The following is an 18,841-nucleotide window of genomic DNA, read 5'->3' as shown; positions in this document are numbered from 1 at the left end:
TGTGGTCGGTCGTGACGACAGCCATGCCCAGATCAAAGCCATGGGTTGTTTGGCGTGGGTGTGTCAAGTCGGCATCTCCGGTTTGCGTGGGATTCAAAAACCCAAAGCTCTCTTTGCAAAGTTCGGAGAAAAGTTTTCCTTATATGTTCGTATGCAGTATCCAATCTTATTGTTTTATATTCTGTGAAATTGTTGAATAGAATATACGCCTGTTGGTATGAGAGATTTATTCATTTCAGGAACACATTAATTATATCGTTTGCATTATTTATAAACCATTCTCGCATGTTTGTATTAATTGGTATTCTGTAAACTTAAGTCACATCATAATATCATAGGCGTGGCTTTCATCTTGCATCCTGCTCGCAAACAATTGTCATTGCGTGCGTGCAAGCGGGATACAATATTTTTACGACAATATAATACAATACAGCAATGAAACAGCATATATGTATGTAGCTATGGCTTACCAGTATAGAGGTCGTAGGTTCAAGTCCCGGCCAAAAACGCTGCAGTTGAGATCTTTTTATTAATAAAAAAAACAGATCGACCGTTTCCTGCTAGAATTTTCCGAATTTTCTAGCTCAATTGTTGTGAAGAATGAAATAAACCGATATCCTCGAATCGAATAAACGATTATCTGTTATCTACAGTGCGTAAATAAGTTTTCATTTAAAATTCATATTACAGAACTAAAAACATCAATTGATACATTCAATTTTAACCCTTCGTTTTTAACTAAAATTGATTAGGTACAAACGCCATCAATTGATTTCCGACACAATTTCAATATGTAATATACCGCTAATCGGAGACACAATGCAACCCCTATCCTTCATTCATTTATTACATTATTGATCATACATATGTATGTAGCGTTGGATAACATGAATTTTAATTGAAATAAATAGACTACAAACATCAACGGAATCACACGCTAATATTACATTAGAGTTTGATATTAACAATACAAGAACTGTGTGCATGAAGATAATATGTAAATTAGCCACATACTCGACATTAGACTTTTCGCATGGAAAATTTTATATAACGAAATAATTTACGCAGGGAAAATTATATCCGGAGAGTTTCCGTATAAAAACAAACAATAGTGAAAATAGGGTATTGTTATTATTATTATAATTATACACATAAAACGAATGAGCCGGTCTTCAGTTCCTGGTATAATTTCAGCTGAATTAGTTATGACATCACGTGATGCCCCCGTTTTATTTCATCCGGACCGGTCGTGCTCTAATTTAATTTTTGTCCCTGTTCTTTGTTTATTTTCGGTCCGGACCGGACCAGAACCGAACCAGAACCGAACCGAACCGGACCGGACTGGTGTGATACCGTCTCCCGTGTTAACACAATTAGTCCGGCTGGCGGTTTTTTCCCCGCCGAAAATAAAAGTCTCCGGGCTCCCTCGGCGATAATTTATGTCGTCTTCGACGAATTTATGTGCACTTGTTTCGCCAACTTGGTAATGTACTCGCGAGCTATTCATTCTGCAGACCCTTATTATTCTACAATTGCATGTATAATGTACATTTCTGTATGTACGCAAATAGTGAAAGAGACGTCAGGATGAGGCGTATAAATCTGCCCGCCACAGACGGGAATACTTTATATTTTTTTCGCGAAATATATGTACATACATGAAAACCCAGCTGGTATCACTAGCTTGAACTTCCCTTTTATATCAAGACGTATCGCTTTAAATTTTAAAAGTAATCTAACGTTGACGTCAAATATATGTTGACAAGGAGATGATATATTCCTTGACATTTTATTTACATGTTTGCATACATGGTTCCCGGAAAGATGCACTATATTACACTGAATAGTAGCGCAGTTTCGAGAAGTCATAATTTTCAAAGGCGCTCAAAAAGAACTTACGCAATAGAATTCCACAAAAAAAGGTTAGCACCCTTGGATAATATACAAATACCCCTTGACGCTTTTTTGTTAAATTATATTGCATTGTTTCTCATTGAGCATTTTTGAAAGTTTGGATGTCTCAAGAGTGCATTTCTCTGGTCACCTGCATACATACATACATATATGTAGGTACATGTGCACTCTGACCGATTCAGATATCTGCACACCAGGTCAAACCCCCCTAATACATGAGAATTCGTTCTCAGTTGATTTTCTCATGTGTCTAACTTTATCTGTTTGTATACGATCGAATTGTTTTCAGGCAGATTTATATACATAAAAATATGTATATGACTATGCAAAGAAATTATTCATATAAAATTTTGTGTGGTTTTACACGCTATCGAACGGTTTCCATTGCTTTCTGAAGCGAAATGAAATGGTACCAATTTTTTTTCTTCATATACTGGTTAGTTTAATTAATAATTTATAGTTTATTTATTTAGAGGTTTTGGACCATTGTGATAAGATAACAAACAAAATATAATTTATAATATATGATAAAACATCGAGGCACAAATTGAAGAAAGAAGATCGAAATTCCACTCATACATCACATTCAATTATGAAAATAATTATGAGCGTAGGCTACCAGACAAATAGGTTAGATAATGTACGCTCTCTAAGGTGGAAAATATCGCATTCAGGCTCAGCAGCAATGATTTCATTGAGAAGTCGAATAGCTCTTGGAATAGAAGCAAAGCTTAGAATCAATGCTTAAAATGAGCAGGAGCTATAACCATAAAATTATGATGTCCACCACGCACATAATTATTAAGGTCATAAAGTCCCAACTGTTCCAGCAACGACGGGCATGACGTATTACCACGTAGTAGCTGGAGAACAAAACGAATTAATGAGAAGTTTCTCCGAAGTTCAAGGGAATTATACCCAAGCACGCCCAAAAGGAAAAGAGTAGGGTAGAGATATGGATAATATTCATACTCTTTCCTATATAGGAAACGAAGAAATGCTTTTTTGCACTTTCTCAATCATTAGAGAGTAATTTGCTTCATGCAGATTCCACACAATCGCATTACACTCTAGCTTGCTTCTCACAAGCGAGACGACAAAGGTTGAAGAATAACCTAGCATATCTCAAGATAAATCCAAGTCGACGAAAGGAAACATCAACGACTGACTTAATGTGTTTGTGAAAGGTGAGTTGAGGACCAAAAATGATACCCAAATTTTATATGCATCCGTTTCAACGATAGTTGTCGGATAAAAAACCGGCAAACTCTAATAAGATTCGACTGATTTAGCAATCCAGATCATGCTAGCAGCGATAGATCTGTTCGCAATCTTCAACAAAACCGAATGAATTTTTCGATTTCGGCCGAGGTTCGAACGCACGACCCCTCGATTGATAAACTGTGGTTTTATTATGAACCATTTGGAAGATCAACGGGCAGAACACTAAACCACATATATTTAAGGAGTTTGCTATCTAAGTTTTTTTTTGTTTCATACATAGTTTTCATATCTTATCTTGTACATAATATACAACTTTGTATGTAAAGCGAACAAGAAAGATTAAAATGTTACGTCGCTATTGTTTCGAACGCCAAGTCGTTAACAATTTTCACAAGCATAAAAATGCTTTCGAAAAATCGTCCTATGCGTATCACCGATGAGGAAAACTCGCCAAATTGCATTTTTCTTTTCTTTTATTTTCATCGTAAATTCGACCCCTTGTCGTTGCGTATTAAACTTTTTTCCTTTGCGCCAAACAGTAAAATTTGACCTAAAAACAGACCCAAATTTTCAGTCCGTCGACTTTATAGCGGTCGGCATAAACCCTTTAACCGCTAAACTTTCTTTTTTTCCCCGCTCACTTCGCCCCGAAATATCAGTAGTGTTCACTCAATATTTTCCATCGGTATCGGTGAAACCAATCTTTCGCTATAAAATAAAATTCATCATGAGTTTTTCGATCGCGTGTCGATTTTCCTTTTCAAATAAATATGTATGTACGATTCGGAGCGTGCGAGGTGTAATAGAAATTCAATATTTGCCTTTCGATTCGTATAAATAAATCACGATGGAAAACCTTTGCCGTGTCCTGCGGATTTGTGTACACATACACATTCCGTATAAAATGTTTATTATGTGCTCTGCGGGTGGGTCGCCAAATTCAATTTTTACAAATTTTTGGCAACCTCAACGTACTGGTCCACTGCTTGAATTTTGTTTTATTTATTTCTTCATTACTATTGCATACATATGTATGTGAGCTACAACACTCGCACTATATATTCCATATTTGCCCACTCCATGTGAAAATCAACCAGACTGTATATCAACTCAACGTACATATGTACATACATACGTACATACATATATCACGATTTTTTTTCATTATAAGAACAGACATCTCTTTCAAAAATGTGTCATATTAAGAAAGTAAGTACTTACTTTTTATTTGAAATACTCTTATAATTAGCAAAGTATTATATACTAGTGTTGTGCCCGTTGATTTCAACGGGTGGCTTCGGAAAGGAATTGATACACGAATTAAAATTATGTTATATGTTATATATATATAAATACAGTGTAAGTTAATTTATAGGCGTGCGCGCGTATTAATAATAGTAAAAAGGCGATCGCTCATTAAACGCTCCCTGTTCGCCTGCGTCGAAATGATGAATGAATGTGTCTTTGTGGATGTATGTATGTGTGTACGCTCCCGCGCAGAGCATCTGACGCTGACACCACCCGTTCCAAATCGCTCAATTTCAGGAGCACATGTTATACGCTCCACGCCACTCTCCCGCTACCCCACTTAAAATCGACCACAAATATTGATATTGTAGATACATATGTATGTATCTATGTATGTTTGAATCGACAATAAGGACGGTGCATGCTGAAACTAGCTGCTAGATGTAGCTCGTGTATCAATTCAAATTGCAATTAAATATAATTTATATTGTAACATTGGTGATGGTGCTCGTCGTGCACTGATCACATGATCACTTGTTGGCGCCAAAAGGCCTCGGCGAATGAATATACAACAGCCAATAAGGTGATTTGGCTGTTGTATATACAACACAACCGATGATTTGTCTGTGTTGAAAGTACACGCTGTGTATAAATATTCGGTGGATTTGTTCCGTGCTTCATTCGGAGCTGGTTCGTCGAAGGAACACCAATAAACTACCTCTACAACTACTCGTTGCGTCTTTCACTTCAATCTCGGAAACCTCTCTACATATCCACGCTACAATATGTTCATTTAAAACGAATTATCTTAAAATTGGTAGAAATATCATTTAAATAATATCGCTTACAATGTAATGTACATATGTACATATATCACACACGGAAGGGGTTTATGTGTGTTTTTTGCATGAACAAGTATGGAGATAACAAACAAATAAATATAACAATTATTAGAAGTTCCTAAGAATGCAGGCGATCATGCCGTGAGCTCTGACGAAGACACACACATGTATACGAATGGACGGGCACCTTTGGGTGGAATGAGGGTTAGGTAGCTGAGACCGTATCGACAAAAGCCTCGGGTGTGTTTCGTGTATCAATTCCTTTCCAAAACCACCCGTTGAATTATCAACGGGCAGAACACTAGTTTCATATATTTTTCGCCACGCTGCACTGACTAAATCCCCGAGCCAACTTTTGTTTTAACGATATGACTCATATTATATGAGTATTGTTGCTATGTAAATGATAATCTCAGATTTATGCATCCGTTATTTGTGTCGCGGCTACCGCTGAAGTGCACTCTTTTGGATAGTTGTCGTACTTCTATGTCAAAAGTGGTACTTTCAATGTGATAAAGAGCATTCCTGATCCTCAACAACCGTTTCTCACCTTCCCGTTGCCAAGTATTTTCAAGTACGTATGCTTTGGCTCGGCATTGTCTCTTCGTGTATTCCGTCGTCGATTTTTGCAGCTGGAGGCGATCTTCCGTGATGCAATCTTTCTCTCTCTCTCTCTCTCTCGTAGGATGCACCTCTGCTTGATGCACTTCTTAGACTTGTGCAACTATGTAACATTTCAAACTAAACTGGCGGCAGCACATCTTCTCTTGTTTACATACAGTTTTTATGAATTCATCTTCAATCGTGATGCAGCCAACGCAGCAGTTCTCTTTGTCGCCGTAGTTCATAGTGTGTCCGTTCACTTTTCAATGCTAAACTTTAGTTGTGTATTACTATTTATATTATATTACTTTGTTTAGTCATTACATTCTCTGGAATCCATTAAATGGACGCTTTATATCACACTATTAAAGTCACTCGCAGAAATTAAAAATCTTTAAAAGCTATCGTCAAGTTGAGAAATATTTATTAATGTAGTCATAAAATCTGACTAGCTTTTCTTATTTATATATTACATTCGATTTAAACATTATTGAAGTACTTACTCAACTTTAATTTATAATATGTAATTTATATCTACATATGTATGTATGTACGTACATATGTAGTCAATACGAAAATTTGACGAGTAATAGAAGATTTTTTTTAATAACATATTCTATTACAATATTAATAAACGTGAAACATTTTCTTTATTTTTTTTGTGTACATCCATATGTATGTACATACAAATCATCATCATTTACAGCCATTCACCATCCACTGCTGGATGAAGGCCTCTCCAACACGCTTCCAATCGTCTCTGTTTTGCGCATATCTCATCCATCTCACCACGCACATTTTCCTAATTTCGTCTACCCATTTCCATATATGCACTCGAATATTAAATACTTGTAACGTGAAAATAGCGAAAAAATTAAACTGGCGTAAAACAAACAATCCGAATGCGCGATTTCAGCCAATATAATACGCATTTATAAATATCATGTTTGAAAATATCATATTTTCAATTATTGATTTTTTTATTCATCATACATATCGTTAAACTACCTTATTAATTTTGCTCAAAAATAAAATTTATAATAAATAAAAAAAAACGTGATAAATACATATACATACATATGCATCTTTTATGTTACTACATACATATTATGTACCACGACAGAAATTACCCCCAGACGACACATATACATAGATATGTACATGTGGTTTGTACGTACATACATAAGTACTAACAATTTTTCAAAAATAACAGAACAATACAATAGAGACATCTATGGACAATCAACATTTTTTTTAATACACTTGCGAGAAATACATTATGTAGGTAGCATTTATAAGATTCAACAAATTCAAGATGCTAATAACTTGAATTTGAGAGAAACTGGGAGGGAGGATACCGATTTATTGGATCCGTCACTATAATTAAGCTAAAGAAATCGGAAAATTCTAGCAGGAGACGGTAGATCTGTGTTTTAATAACCACAAAATCTCGCTAGCAGCGTATTTGGCCGGGACTTGAACCCACGACCTTTTTTCTGAGAGATTGGAAAAGAAATATCAAATTTAGAGGAACCATTACAATAAAAATCAGAAAAATTAGCAAACTCTAAAAGGAAAAGATCGACCTGGAGTCACAAACCATGGTCTGGCCAACAGCTACTAGTGGGAATCGAACCGCGACCACTCCGCTCGAAAGCATAATATGCTAACCACTAGTCAACGCTGCTGGTTATATGTACTCATACATTCACATTCTTTGTCAAATTGTGATAGGACTTAACACTTAACAGGAGATAGCACTTAAAATCAATATTATTAAACAAACATTGTATTATTAGATTCAAACCTACATATGTATTATATATTCAATCGAAGTATTATAATGTATTTTCACAAACACGTTACATTACGATACAAATAGCACACCGTGTTTGTATGGATTCATTACTACACCTTGAATTACATACATATATCACACCGCGCTTCCATACGAATAATAAAAATGAATTCTCATTAATGAGCAGAATTTTCGCATTGTTGTGCCACACGCGTCGCCTTAAAAAAAAGAAAAAACTCCGCTATAAAAACGCACATCAATCAATTACAACGCGCTTTCAAATATTCAACGACATTTTTATTCATCGTGAAACCACCACCGCATCCCGAAAAATACAGACTCGCAAATAAAACACGCACTTTCCCTTCGACGTGAACACATTTCATACTTTTAATAATTTACCTGCGGGTAGCACATCTCAAACATTCCCGTGCATAATTCAGCATCGTTTATTTTGAGTTATGACCGTGCTTATGTCTTTTATACCCGGTCTGTTTGACATATTCGTTCAGAGGTCAAACACAATTGTCTCGATCGCGACCCACTTCAGGCGGACGCAATCTGCGTTTCCTCTTGTCACATACCTTTCGAGGTTTATTATAGATTCGGATCGCAATGTTCACTTATTATTTTCTAGCATAATGTATACGTACATTGGTGGTACAACGAACACCGGCCAGATCGTTATGTCTGTCCTGCGAAACAATACGCCTATATATTGCCAGTTAGACGCACTATAAATTATCATACTTGACCGATTTGAACCTGTGTGTGTACGTAGCTATTAATAATATCATTTAATACTATTGTGTATTATATTGTATGTGGAGCTTTCATGTCTATGTACATATGTATGTGTGTGCTAAAATATCATAAATGAATTACATAGTGCTGTGTGACAATTTTCATTGAACCTTAAAATTCCGAGTATCGTTAGATAGGGATGAAAATTGCGAAATGTACGCTTTTGTACAATATTGGCAAAATTCAATTTAAAATGTTTCGTTCGCAATATATACGACCAAAAATTTATCATTTTTCAAAATAAATATATGTATACATCTATATATGTATGTATATACATGATTTACAAAGAGATTGTTGATTTTAGTTTGTTATAATCAAATTATTATCGTATTGATTTATTTTAGTGTTTTATATACGTACAATATTACAGTATTATATATGTACATAATATTCCTTTGCTACCGTCTTTGTCACCTAACCAGCAACATATTTCAGTGTTTAGCGTACAGGCTAACAGCTGAAGGGTTACGTATTCGAGCTCTGATTCGGTGTTGATGACCACACCTTGGATCTAGATCAGAATTTGCCAATTTATCTGATTTCATTGTTTAAACGTTTCCTACCAAAGTGTCCACCTATCCTCATTGTCAGAATTATTTGAATTTAATATAAAATTTATATCAATATTATAAGTTTATATATGCATTATGTATAAATTTACAAAATTGGCCATAGGCAATCCCGTAATGACACCACAGTAAAAATAAATATATAATTAAAATTAATTTGCTTAAAACTTTTGAAAATTCGTCGTATTCAAAATGTATATTGAAAAGGTTCATTTACACGTGTTTTATTATTTAATTATAGTACATATAATACATAGTTCAATGGCGCACTCAAAATTTAATTGGAGTCGAGTGGTTATGCGGATTACTAATTTCATAAATATTATGATTGTGAATAAAATGTCAATATATGTAAATATATCATAAATGGAAACACACGTCCGTCCGCACGGAGTAATTACTAAGCTCAGAGCAGAGCTCCATGCAACCGCTCAGGTCCCCAAGTTGCAAATAGGGGAACGACTCTTGTAGTCAACTACCATGGCGACATGGTGGTCCTGGACAAGGAGCGCTGAGATAAGAGTGGTGATGAGTGAATCCGTGGTAAGTTTCACTCTATAAAATGTCACACAACACTATGACGGTCTCAGGTCAGCGGCGAGTAAGTGCCGCCGCTTAACAAAAGCACAACCCGGTTTTGAAAGGTACCGTAACACCTTTCATAGAGAAGGAAACTCCATAAAAAAATTCCCTGGCAGTGGGCAGCAGCTCTGTCAGTACCATCCACGGCGGAAGTATATGCAATATACTAAAACGGCAAAAGATGGAAGATTCAAAGCGACGTGGCAGCCACTCAATCGGTTTGAATTCTGCGGAGCAGAAGGTTTGGGGAAAACTACTGTGCTCTCATATCCCTAGTATAACCACCATGAAGAGAAAACCTAAAACCACGGCCCCGAGTCTCCGGCGTCCCTTCAATGGGACAGGGGTGCTAAGAATCCCCGGACTCAAAGTGGTGAACATACGAAAAATTGGTACATGGAACGTTAGGACCATGTATCAAGCAGGTAAAATTGAAAATCTGCAAATAGAAATGAAAAAAAACCAAATACAGATGCTCGGCATAAGCGAAGCTAGATGGCCTGGAGCAGGAAAAACGATGCATTGCAATGGATATACGACTTACTACTCGGGATCGCTTGACGGCACTCATAAGAATGGTGTTGCTGTGATTCTGGAAGACGACATCAGTAAAAGTGTGAGAAACTTTATTCCGTTATCTGAACGAGTCATGATGATACAATTAGCAGGAAAACCTATAAATGTTAACATAATACAAGTGTATGCCCCCACTTTTGATAAAGAAGAAAATGAGATTGAAGAATTTTATCAACAAATCAAAGAATTGATGACATATACGAAAAAACATGATGTTAACATTATAATGGGAGATTTCAACGCCAAAGTTGGAGACGAAGAAACAATGGGTATAACTGGTCGCTTCGGACTTGGAGAAAGAAATGAGAGAGGAGACAGACTAGTTCAGTTTTGCCAGGAAGAGCAGTATGTTATCTTGAATACTTTCTTTAAGCTACCTAAAAGAAGATTATACACATGGAAATCCCCAATGGACTGTCCTGATAATATTGTGCGAAACCAAATTGACTTTATTTTGATAAACAGTAGATTTAAAAATAGTATAAAATCGGTGAAAACCTACCCTGGTGCAGACGTGGCATCCGATCATAATCTACTTTGTGGGAAATTGAAGATAAGACTGAAAAAGATTTTAAGAGCATCAAAACCTAAACCAAGATTGGATTTAGAGCTGCTTAAAAATCTTACGATCCACGAACAATTTACAAAAGATCTCAATAAAAATTTTAAACAAAAATGTATTGAAGAAAATAGTAATGTAAACTTAAAGTGGGAAGGTATGAAATCAGCAATGACCCAATCTGGGAAAAAGTTTCTTGAAACAAATCAAATAATTAATAAAAAACAACCTTGGATGACGGATGAAATTATACATTTAATGGAAGAACGTAGAAAACACAAACATAATAATCCAACACAATATAAAAATATTCACCGCCAAATTCAAAGGAAAATTAAAGAAATCAAAGAAAAATGGATGGAAAATAAATGTAACGAAATTGAAAAATTACAAGAAAAACACGACGAATTTAACGTACATAAAAAACTAAAAGAAGCAACAGGATCATTCAGAAAAAAAGATTTCATACTCCTTAGGAATAAAGATGGAAAAATCATTTTAAATATGGATGAGAAGAAATCGGAATGGACCGAGTACACAAAATTGCTCTTTAAAGACAATAGAGAAACCGGAGGGCATATTGAAGATCCAGAAACGGGACCATATATATTGAAATCCGAAGTGGAACATGCTATAAAACTAGCAAAGAGTCGGAAAGCTACTGGACCGGATCTGATTCCTGCCGAATTTCTCAAGTTATTGGACGACGATAACATAGAAAATCTAACAAAACTCTATAATAAAATATATTTATCAGGCGAAGTACCTAGCGATTGGTTACAATCCACATTTATCCCGTTGCCCAAAAAGAGTAACGCGAGGACGTGTAGCGACTTCAGAATAATTAGCCTAATGAGTCACACATTGAAGATCCTACTAAAGATAATACAGGGCAGAATTTACTCACGGTGTGAAGAGGCGATTAGCAGAGAGCAGTTTGGGTTCAGACAAGGTTTGGGTACCCGAGAGGCCCTTTTCTGTATGAAAACACTACTCCAAAGATGCAGAGAAGTCCGTAAACCTGTGTACATCTGCTTTATAGACTTTGAAAAGGCCTTTGACCGTGTCCAACACGCTCGCCTGATGGAAACATTAAAAAATATTGGCCTGGATGACAGAGATGTCAGATTGCTACGAAATATTTATTGGAATCAGACTGCAGTAGTACGTGTCGATGATCAATTCACTGATGAGATTCCTATAGAACGGGGCGTCAGGCAAGGATGCATCCTATCACCTACTCTTTTTAACACCTACACCGAATCCATCTTCCACGATGCTCTCCAAGAGGCGGAGGGCATCAAGGTGGGCGGCGAGACGATCACCAATATAAGATATGCTGATGACACGGCACTAGTCGCTGAAAATTTAGCAGACCTGCAAAGATCTCTAGACCGTGTACATCAAGAAAGCAATCGAAGAGGTCTGCGCATAAATCTAAAGAAAACAAAATTTATGATAGTAGATAGAATGCAAACAGACACCGGGAATCTAACCTTGGGTGGAGAGGTGATAGAAAGAGTAAAAAGATTCAAATACCTGGGTACCTGGCTGAATGAAGAGATGGACCCAGATGAAGATCTAAAAATCCGCATCGAGATGGCTAGAACAGCATTTGTAAAAATGAAGGCGGCCCTTACAAACAAGCATCTCAATCTTCATACGCGGTTGAGATTCGCGAAGAGCTACGTCTGGACAGTATTACTACACGGATGTGAGACGTGGACTCTGAAAACCAAGATGATCAGCCGCATTGAAGCTTTTGAGATGTGGGTCTATAGGCGTATGCTGAAGATTCCGTGGACCAAAAAGATATCAAACGAAGCTGTCCTCGGCATGATGGGGAGAGGCAGGGAACTTGTTTCTGTCATCAAGCGGAGAAAGATGGAGTACCTCGGACACATGATACGGGGTCCAAAATACGAATTTCTCCGTTTGATAACCATGGGGAAAATAGAAGGAAAAAAATGGATTGGCAGGAAAAAGTTATCTTGGCTTCGAAACATGCGCATGTGGACCGATATGAGCGCCGAAGAGCTGTTCCGAGCCGCTGAAGACCGATGCGGATATATTCAAATAATCGACGAGGTGGTCGCCAACGTCCGGATGCGGACAAGGCATTAACAAGAAGAAGAAGGTTATGCGGATAATTTTTTGCTTTCTCTTTTTGCAAATTCTATAAAATTTATTAAGTGCTTATAAAAATTTATTTATAGAATACATCTAATCCAATTTTTTTATTACAAAGCTCTTGAATTACTGAGGTCATAGTTTTTTTGGACTAACTGCTAATCTTTTTCTATTTCTTCTTTGGTTTTAGTGTATGTATGGGGGTAAAATCCTCTACCTCTAGGTGTGCCACTGGGTGCGAACTTCTGGAAGCTTATTAATTTGTTTCATTAAAACTGAAAATTACAGTAAAGAAGTTCAGTATCCGTTATAATGTCCAATTATATGTCGGTATTGCCAATTCTAAAAAAAAGTTACTTCTACTGTATATACACTAAAAACTGCCTTCAATGATCTGTAAAATATAAAATAAATATACATATTTAAAACTAAACCGGTGTTCCAAGTTATTAACATGCTAATTCAAACCGATATTTCACTGTAGATGGCATTTTAGCATACATCCTAATCAAATTCTGTCAGAAGACATCAAATTTACAGACCAGAAACACGCGTATTTTAAGTTTATATCAAAATCAAATTGCTCAGTGAATCTCAACATCGTACATAAAAGCTAACAACCAGTTTTTCTTCAACGCCGAAAAAAAAACTTGCACCACCAGCATTTGTCTCCTTTTAATGTTGCTCGGATGTATCCAATCGTCTCGACAATGTATCGCTCGAATGCTAATTCCCCAGGTGAGAGAGCTCGCCCATAACGGTACACATCTTAGAAGCACCACATAAATATTTCATTTCAAACTACACATGTTTTTTTATCGGCCAATAAAGAGAATATCGACGTCCGTTAATCGGCCACGGCTAAAAACTCAAAACTGGTTATCGAAATAAGCTCAACACACCGATTCAACAGCGATTTCACCCAACCTTTTCGTCTCGTTTCAGGATGGCTGCGAGTCGTGGCGACGATGAGACGCTCGGGGAGGTTTGCTGAAGACCCCTGAAGTGGGTCTTAAAAGATGGCGCAACTCCTACCCTACATGTATGCCAGCTGTTTGATTGCTGCGCATCTCCTGTTGGTGACCGTAGTCGCTTGGAACCCGGATCCGAACCCAAAACACTACTTCAAATATGGTAAGTTCACTCTTTCTTCCCATTGCTATTCACTGCCAGTGCCGTAGCAACGCAGTCGCATCAGGGCGGTTGCAAGGGCGCGCTTAACCCTCGCCATATTTTTTAGTTTTTTCAAATTATCATAAACTATTGAAAATCGACTATCGGTCACGATCGGACATAAAATTTAAGCATATTAACATTATAATATGAATAAGTGAAAAATATAATTTTTGATAATATAATAACCGACTTAGATAGAAACTTTCAAGCTACAATAATTCTAATAGAAAAGGAAAAAATATTTTAGTTTTGTTTTAAAATCTTAAAATTAACCCGGTGCTTTCGTCCTACGTTTTTTTGTACCTAGCTATCACTTTCCGATACATTTTTTAAATTCATGACATTTTTTTAGTCCTGAAAATTCAAAAATGATTAATTTATTGTATTTTGGATTTTTGGCGGCACTTTTTTTCTGCTTATTTCAGACAAATAATAAATAAATTAAAAAGAAAATATACCTGTGTATGTACATGTTTTGTTTATTTTCACAAAAAATAAAAATGTTTTCGTTAGCAATATGAGGGTATTTATAATATTTAAAAAAAATATATTTTTTAGTTGTGGTAATTTTATTTTGATTGTTCCATTTTTATATTTTAATAAATATATATTTTTATGTAATACAATAAAAAACATAAAGGGGAGCCAAATTAGATATTTGCCATGGGCGCCAAGAACATTGCTACGACTCGGTTCACTGCTATAAAATGCATCGATTAGTTGCAGTTTGGATTTATTACTCATAGGCTCTGTCTGTGCAGAATGAAAATATTCGTGTAGGATATATATAAAACTTGGATGCAGTAAATGAACCTTATTCCTGGATCTATAGAATTATATTTAAGTACACATTAATAATCACGCTGCATTAATTTGATTTAGTTTTATAATATTGTTACCTTATAAGAAAATCACATAAATTTTCTCCCATATATAATAGTTTTGTATAGGAATCGATTCGTCACATTTCGATTCTGTATTTTCCTATTCTGGACTACATTCGTTCACCTCCATTAACACATGTTATATATGTATATTACATTATCTGTGTAAGTGCGTATATGTAGGGGTCTGAGTATATGTAGTTGATCGTTTGCTAGCAGGTTTAAAATATGAGATCGATTGCTGGCAAGTAATAATTTATGTAGTTACTAGTTAGGCAGTTTAGACCATCTTTAGGTATAATCCCAGTATCTTCGCATTTCCGTTTATACATAAACCTTTTAATCATGCGTAATTACTCTTTAAATTGGATTTTATTCTAACATTCAACACTTGATTTTATTTAATGTGCTTAAATATATACATAGGTACATATGTACATATAAGAGTCCATGCTGAGTTCATCCCATTGAGGTTTGTCGACGGTTTTTGCACGGCCCTATGATTGATCGATTTTCTTAGCCGCAGCCTTCTCTCGGGAATGTGGAACCTCATCCAACGGGTACAGTTTTTCTGTTTTCTAAAAACCCCAAACTCGGATAGGCATTTCGGCCCGATAGGGGAGGGGGAGTATTTCGCCTTGTTTTCGGCAGTGCGGCTTTCATTAATTTCACCCCCATTGACAGCTCGCCCCTATCATGGAGCCCCCATTGTGTGTACACGCGACGCGCTGTCAATCATTCGCGAATAAAAAATAAAAAAAACTTTGCATTTTTTTGTATTATACTTTCAATCGAATACAATTTAGACGTTCACACAATGGCGAAGATAATTCACAAATTTCCTGACCTCTCCTTCGCGTCTATAATCCTCACCGCTGCTGGCGACAATAGCATGGCAACTGTCGATAAATTGAAATACTGTCAAATGTGCATTATACTGTGACTGGATAACTATTTTTTATTATGTTTTTTGGCAATCGTATGAAAAAAACAAAGAGGGCAAAGGCCACAATCAGAATTGATAATCTGCAACGTGCGATTATGGCGCATTAAAACGTTCACAAACGCCTACAATCAATCGCATATGTGTGTGTAAATTTACAAATTGATGTTTCCAGTTACAGAATTTCAATCCGTCTGCTTCTCAAAATAAAAATAAAATATATATACATATATATTGCTTATTTTTTTATGTGTGTGCTTCGGCATATCTCGGATCCAATTTGTTCGCGTCCGAAATTTTATTGCAAAATTGGGATTTGAAGAGACGTGATGTGTGCCTCTTCAGGTGCTGTATAAAGTGTCTTGTAGGGCTTTTTTGCGCATAAATTGCCCAAATTCCCAAACGTGAAGACTTACGCCGTGTGCTCCCAAAGTGAATTCAAAAATTTAAACGAAAGTGAACACTTTACAGAAAGAGCACGCGAACGATATAAATATGAATTATATAATACGCGATATGGATGCGGACGTTTCCAATGTATTATTCAAAGTATGATGTGTGTATTTTTTTAAAAAACAGACATTTTTTGTTTTTATATTGTTTTTTTCGCCATATACTCGTATATGTACATCCATAATATACAGAAAATTTTCAATTTAACAAACTTTCTGAACAAATATGAAAATTGTTGAAAACATATTAGGCTAATCGTCCACGATCCACTACTTGTGTAGTATGTATGCCAGGTTCAGAATGCGTTTTTTTATATTTAGTTGGATTATTAATAAACAACGCTTCTGTTTTGCATGGTCTGAACCCAAATACTTGACAAGAAGTCTATCGTCTGTGTCTAATTGTATGCATATATAAGTCACAGGTGCAGTTAAGTAGGTCAGAACCTCCCCTAAAATTTAAAAATACATATGTACATATATATGGCGTAAATTATAAAATAAAATCCTGATTACCAAAAAATAGGCTACACCCCTAATTTAAAAAAATCTCTCGGTTGGATCGCCCCCAAAAAAATGTTTGTATGTGCTCATGATATGAGTTAGCATGCGATCACTAGACATCGGATGGTCATTATTTTAATTTTCTTTTTATGGCTATTTTTAACTTCGTAGACAAACTGTTTTATTGCTCTTTTACATTCAATACTGTTGGAACGCGTATTGCTATTTTCCATTGCTCTAATGACTTATTGCAATGATTAAGACTATGGCCACAAAAAATATGACAGATAAAACTCACAACAGACGTTCCAACAGTGCTGAGTGCAAGAGAGCATAAAAAATATTTTTACGAAGTTAATAATAGACATGAATGATTTGTCCTAATTACCATCCAATACCTAGTGATCAGCGATCACACAGCTGCAGCAGTTTTAACGCGTGCCGGCCGATTATATAACGTACTTTCAAAGACTTAAACGGACAACCCTCACCTGCATTAATCGTTTATATCAAAATTTTAATGTACTTCTTAAAATATTATCAATTCACATTCATTTTATATCAATGTTTTCAAGCATTTTAAAGCCAATGTATCAAAAATTCTCCAACTGTATACATATAATAGTTAACAGAGAGCTTTGGAACACTTTATTAAAAGTTTATACACCAGTAGAAATATTTTCAACTCCGATTTTGCATAATATCTAAACCTTTCCCTAAGCTACAAGCAATGCTGGTAATCTTCAAACAAATCGAATAAACACTCAACACACAGTGTCTTTAAATCCAATAAAAGGCATCTGAATAGGATTAAAATCCGGATAACACAGTACGTGCTTTGGCAACTCGTATGCGCGAAAGCATTTTAGCCAAACTATCTACCATAACTGGGTTTGTTTGTCCGCCGACAACAATATCAGATTTTCGCCACATGACCAGCTGTCGCCGTTAGAGAACCTTTGCAATTACGTGCCATTTCGCGGCTGTGTGGATATCCAACCTGAATAGTTATTGCACCACTGCGACACACCCTTGCCATACTCATATAAAACCCATTCATATTTATATACATATGTATAAATAACGGTTTATTAATGGATTCGAAAAGCAGACCGTTAGGACTAAATAAATTAGTAGGCCGGATTAAACGGGCATTGCAATAAGTTGTAAAGTCGCACACCTGTACGCGATAAAATACCTTTCTGCATAATTGCCTCTACTCACGCATATTCGTTAATCCTTCTTATTAACCTTTACTGCCATTGAGCTTCTCGCCCTTTTGTTGCGACCTTTGTATTAACTTGAATAATACTCTGTTTGACACGGCGTTTAATCAGCTGGGGTTAATGCTACTCAACTAATCGTTTTGATTGAGTGTACTTTAAAACACAGTTAAGGAGCGTTGCACTTGAATCGAGTGGTCTGAGTTTTGATCTCCCACACATGGACTTAATTAATGTTGTTCTAAGAATGCTTTTTGCGAATGATCGAAAAATACCGCCTGAATTTAAATCGTGAACTTCGACCTCACTAATCCTATGCCGTGTGAGAATAATGGCGCAGTTCAAATATCTGCGCACTTCAATACGTCTCTTGGGCAAACTAGAGTGTCCAGACCAGATAGAAAAATGGTCGTCGGCGTTCAGTCCAGTTTCTCTCGCTTTTATAAAACCAATCCAATCCACTTTTCACCGTGGCACATTTCGTTCGTGACCGATAGGAATCTATCTATACAAAAAACAGATATCCTTTTCATGTAGATTAGCTAGCGAGACGATTGATTTATCTAGTAGATCGGAAGAAGAGCTCGTGTCTGACGTCGTGACGCTTAACGCAATCGAATTCTATACCATTTGCTAAATTTTCATTTAAAAATATCTCATTCATGGCATTAACTTGACCACAAGTGCTGTGGTTTGATCTGTCAATGATTTTATGAGTTATGCAATGTGTATTGTATATCGTGTCTATTACTCATTATTTAATGAAACAGAAGAGAGAAATTTGAGCTGTATTTATATATTATAATA

At 36.0% G+C, this 18,841-nt stretch overlaps 1 protein-coding gene across 2 annotated transcripts in view; it reads left to right on the top strand.

Annotated features, from left to right (window-relative positions):
* The window catches only part of LOC143917622 (semaphorin-1A-like), a 200,418-nt gene that overhangs the window by 163,101 nt on the left and 18,476 nt on the right, over positions 1–18,841 (top strand). For both annotated transcript variants that reach the window (XM_077439199.1, XM_077439198.1), the window contains one exon: positions 13,798–13,986. In XM_077439199.1, the coding sequence (XP_077295325.1) occupies positions 13,872–13,986 (115 nt within the window). In that variant the 5' untranslated portion in view covers positions 13,798–13,871. The remainder of the gene's footprint in view (positions 1–13,797; positions 13,987–18,841) is intronic.

The sequence above is a fragment of the Arctopsyche grandis genome, chromosome 10 (assembly GCF_051622035.1).
Source record: "Arctopsyche grandis isolate Sample6627 chromosome 10, ASM5162203v2, whole genome shotgun sequence".
Lineage (NCBI taxonomy): Eukaryota > Metazoa > Arthropoda > Insecta > Trichoptera > Hydropsychidae > Arctopsyche > Arctopsyche grandis.
Note: the sequence above shows the minus strand (reverse complement) of the source record. Positions and strands in the feature narration are given on the sequence as shown.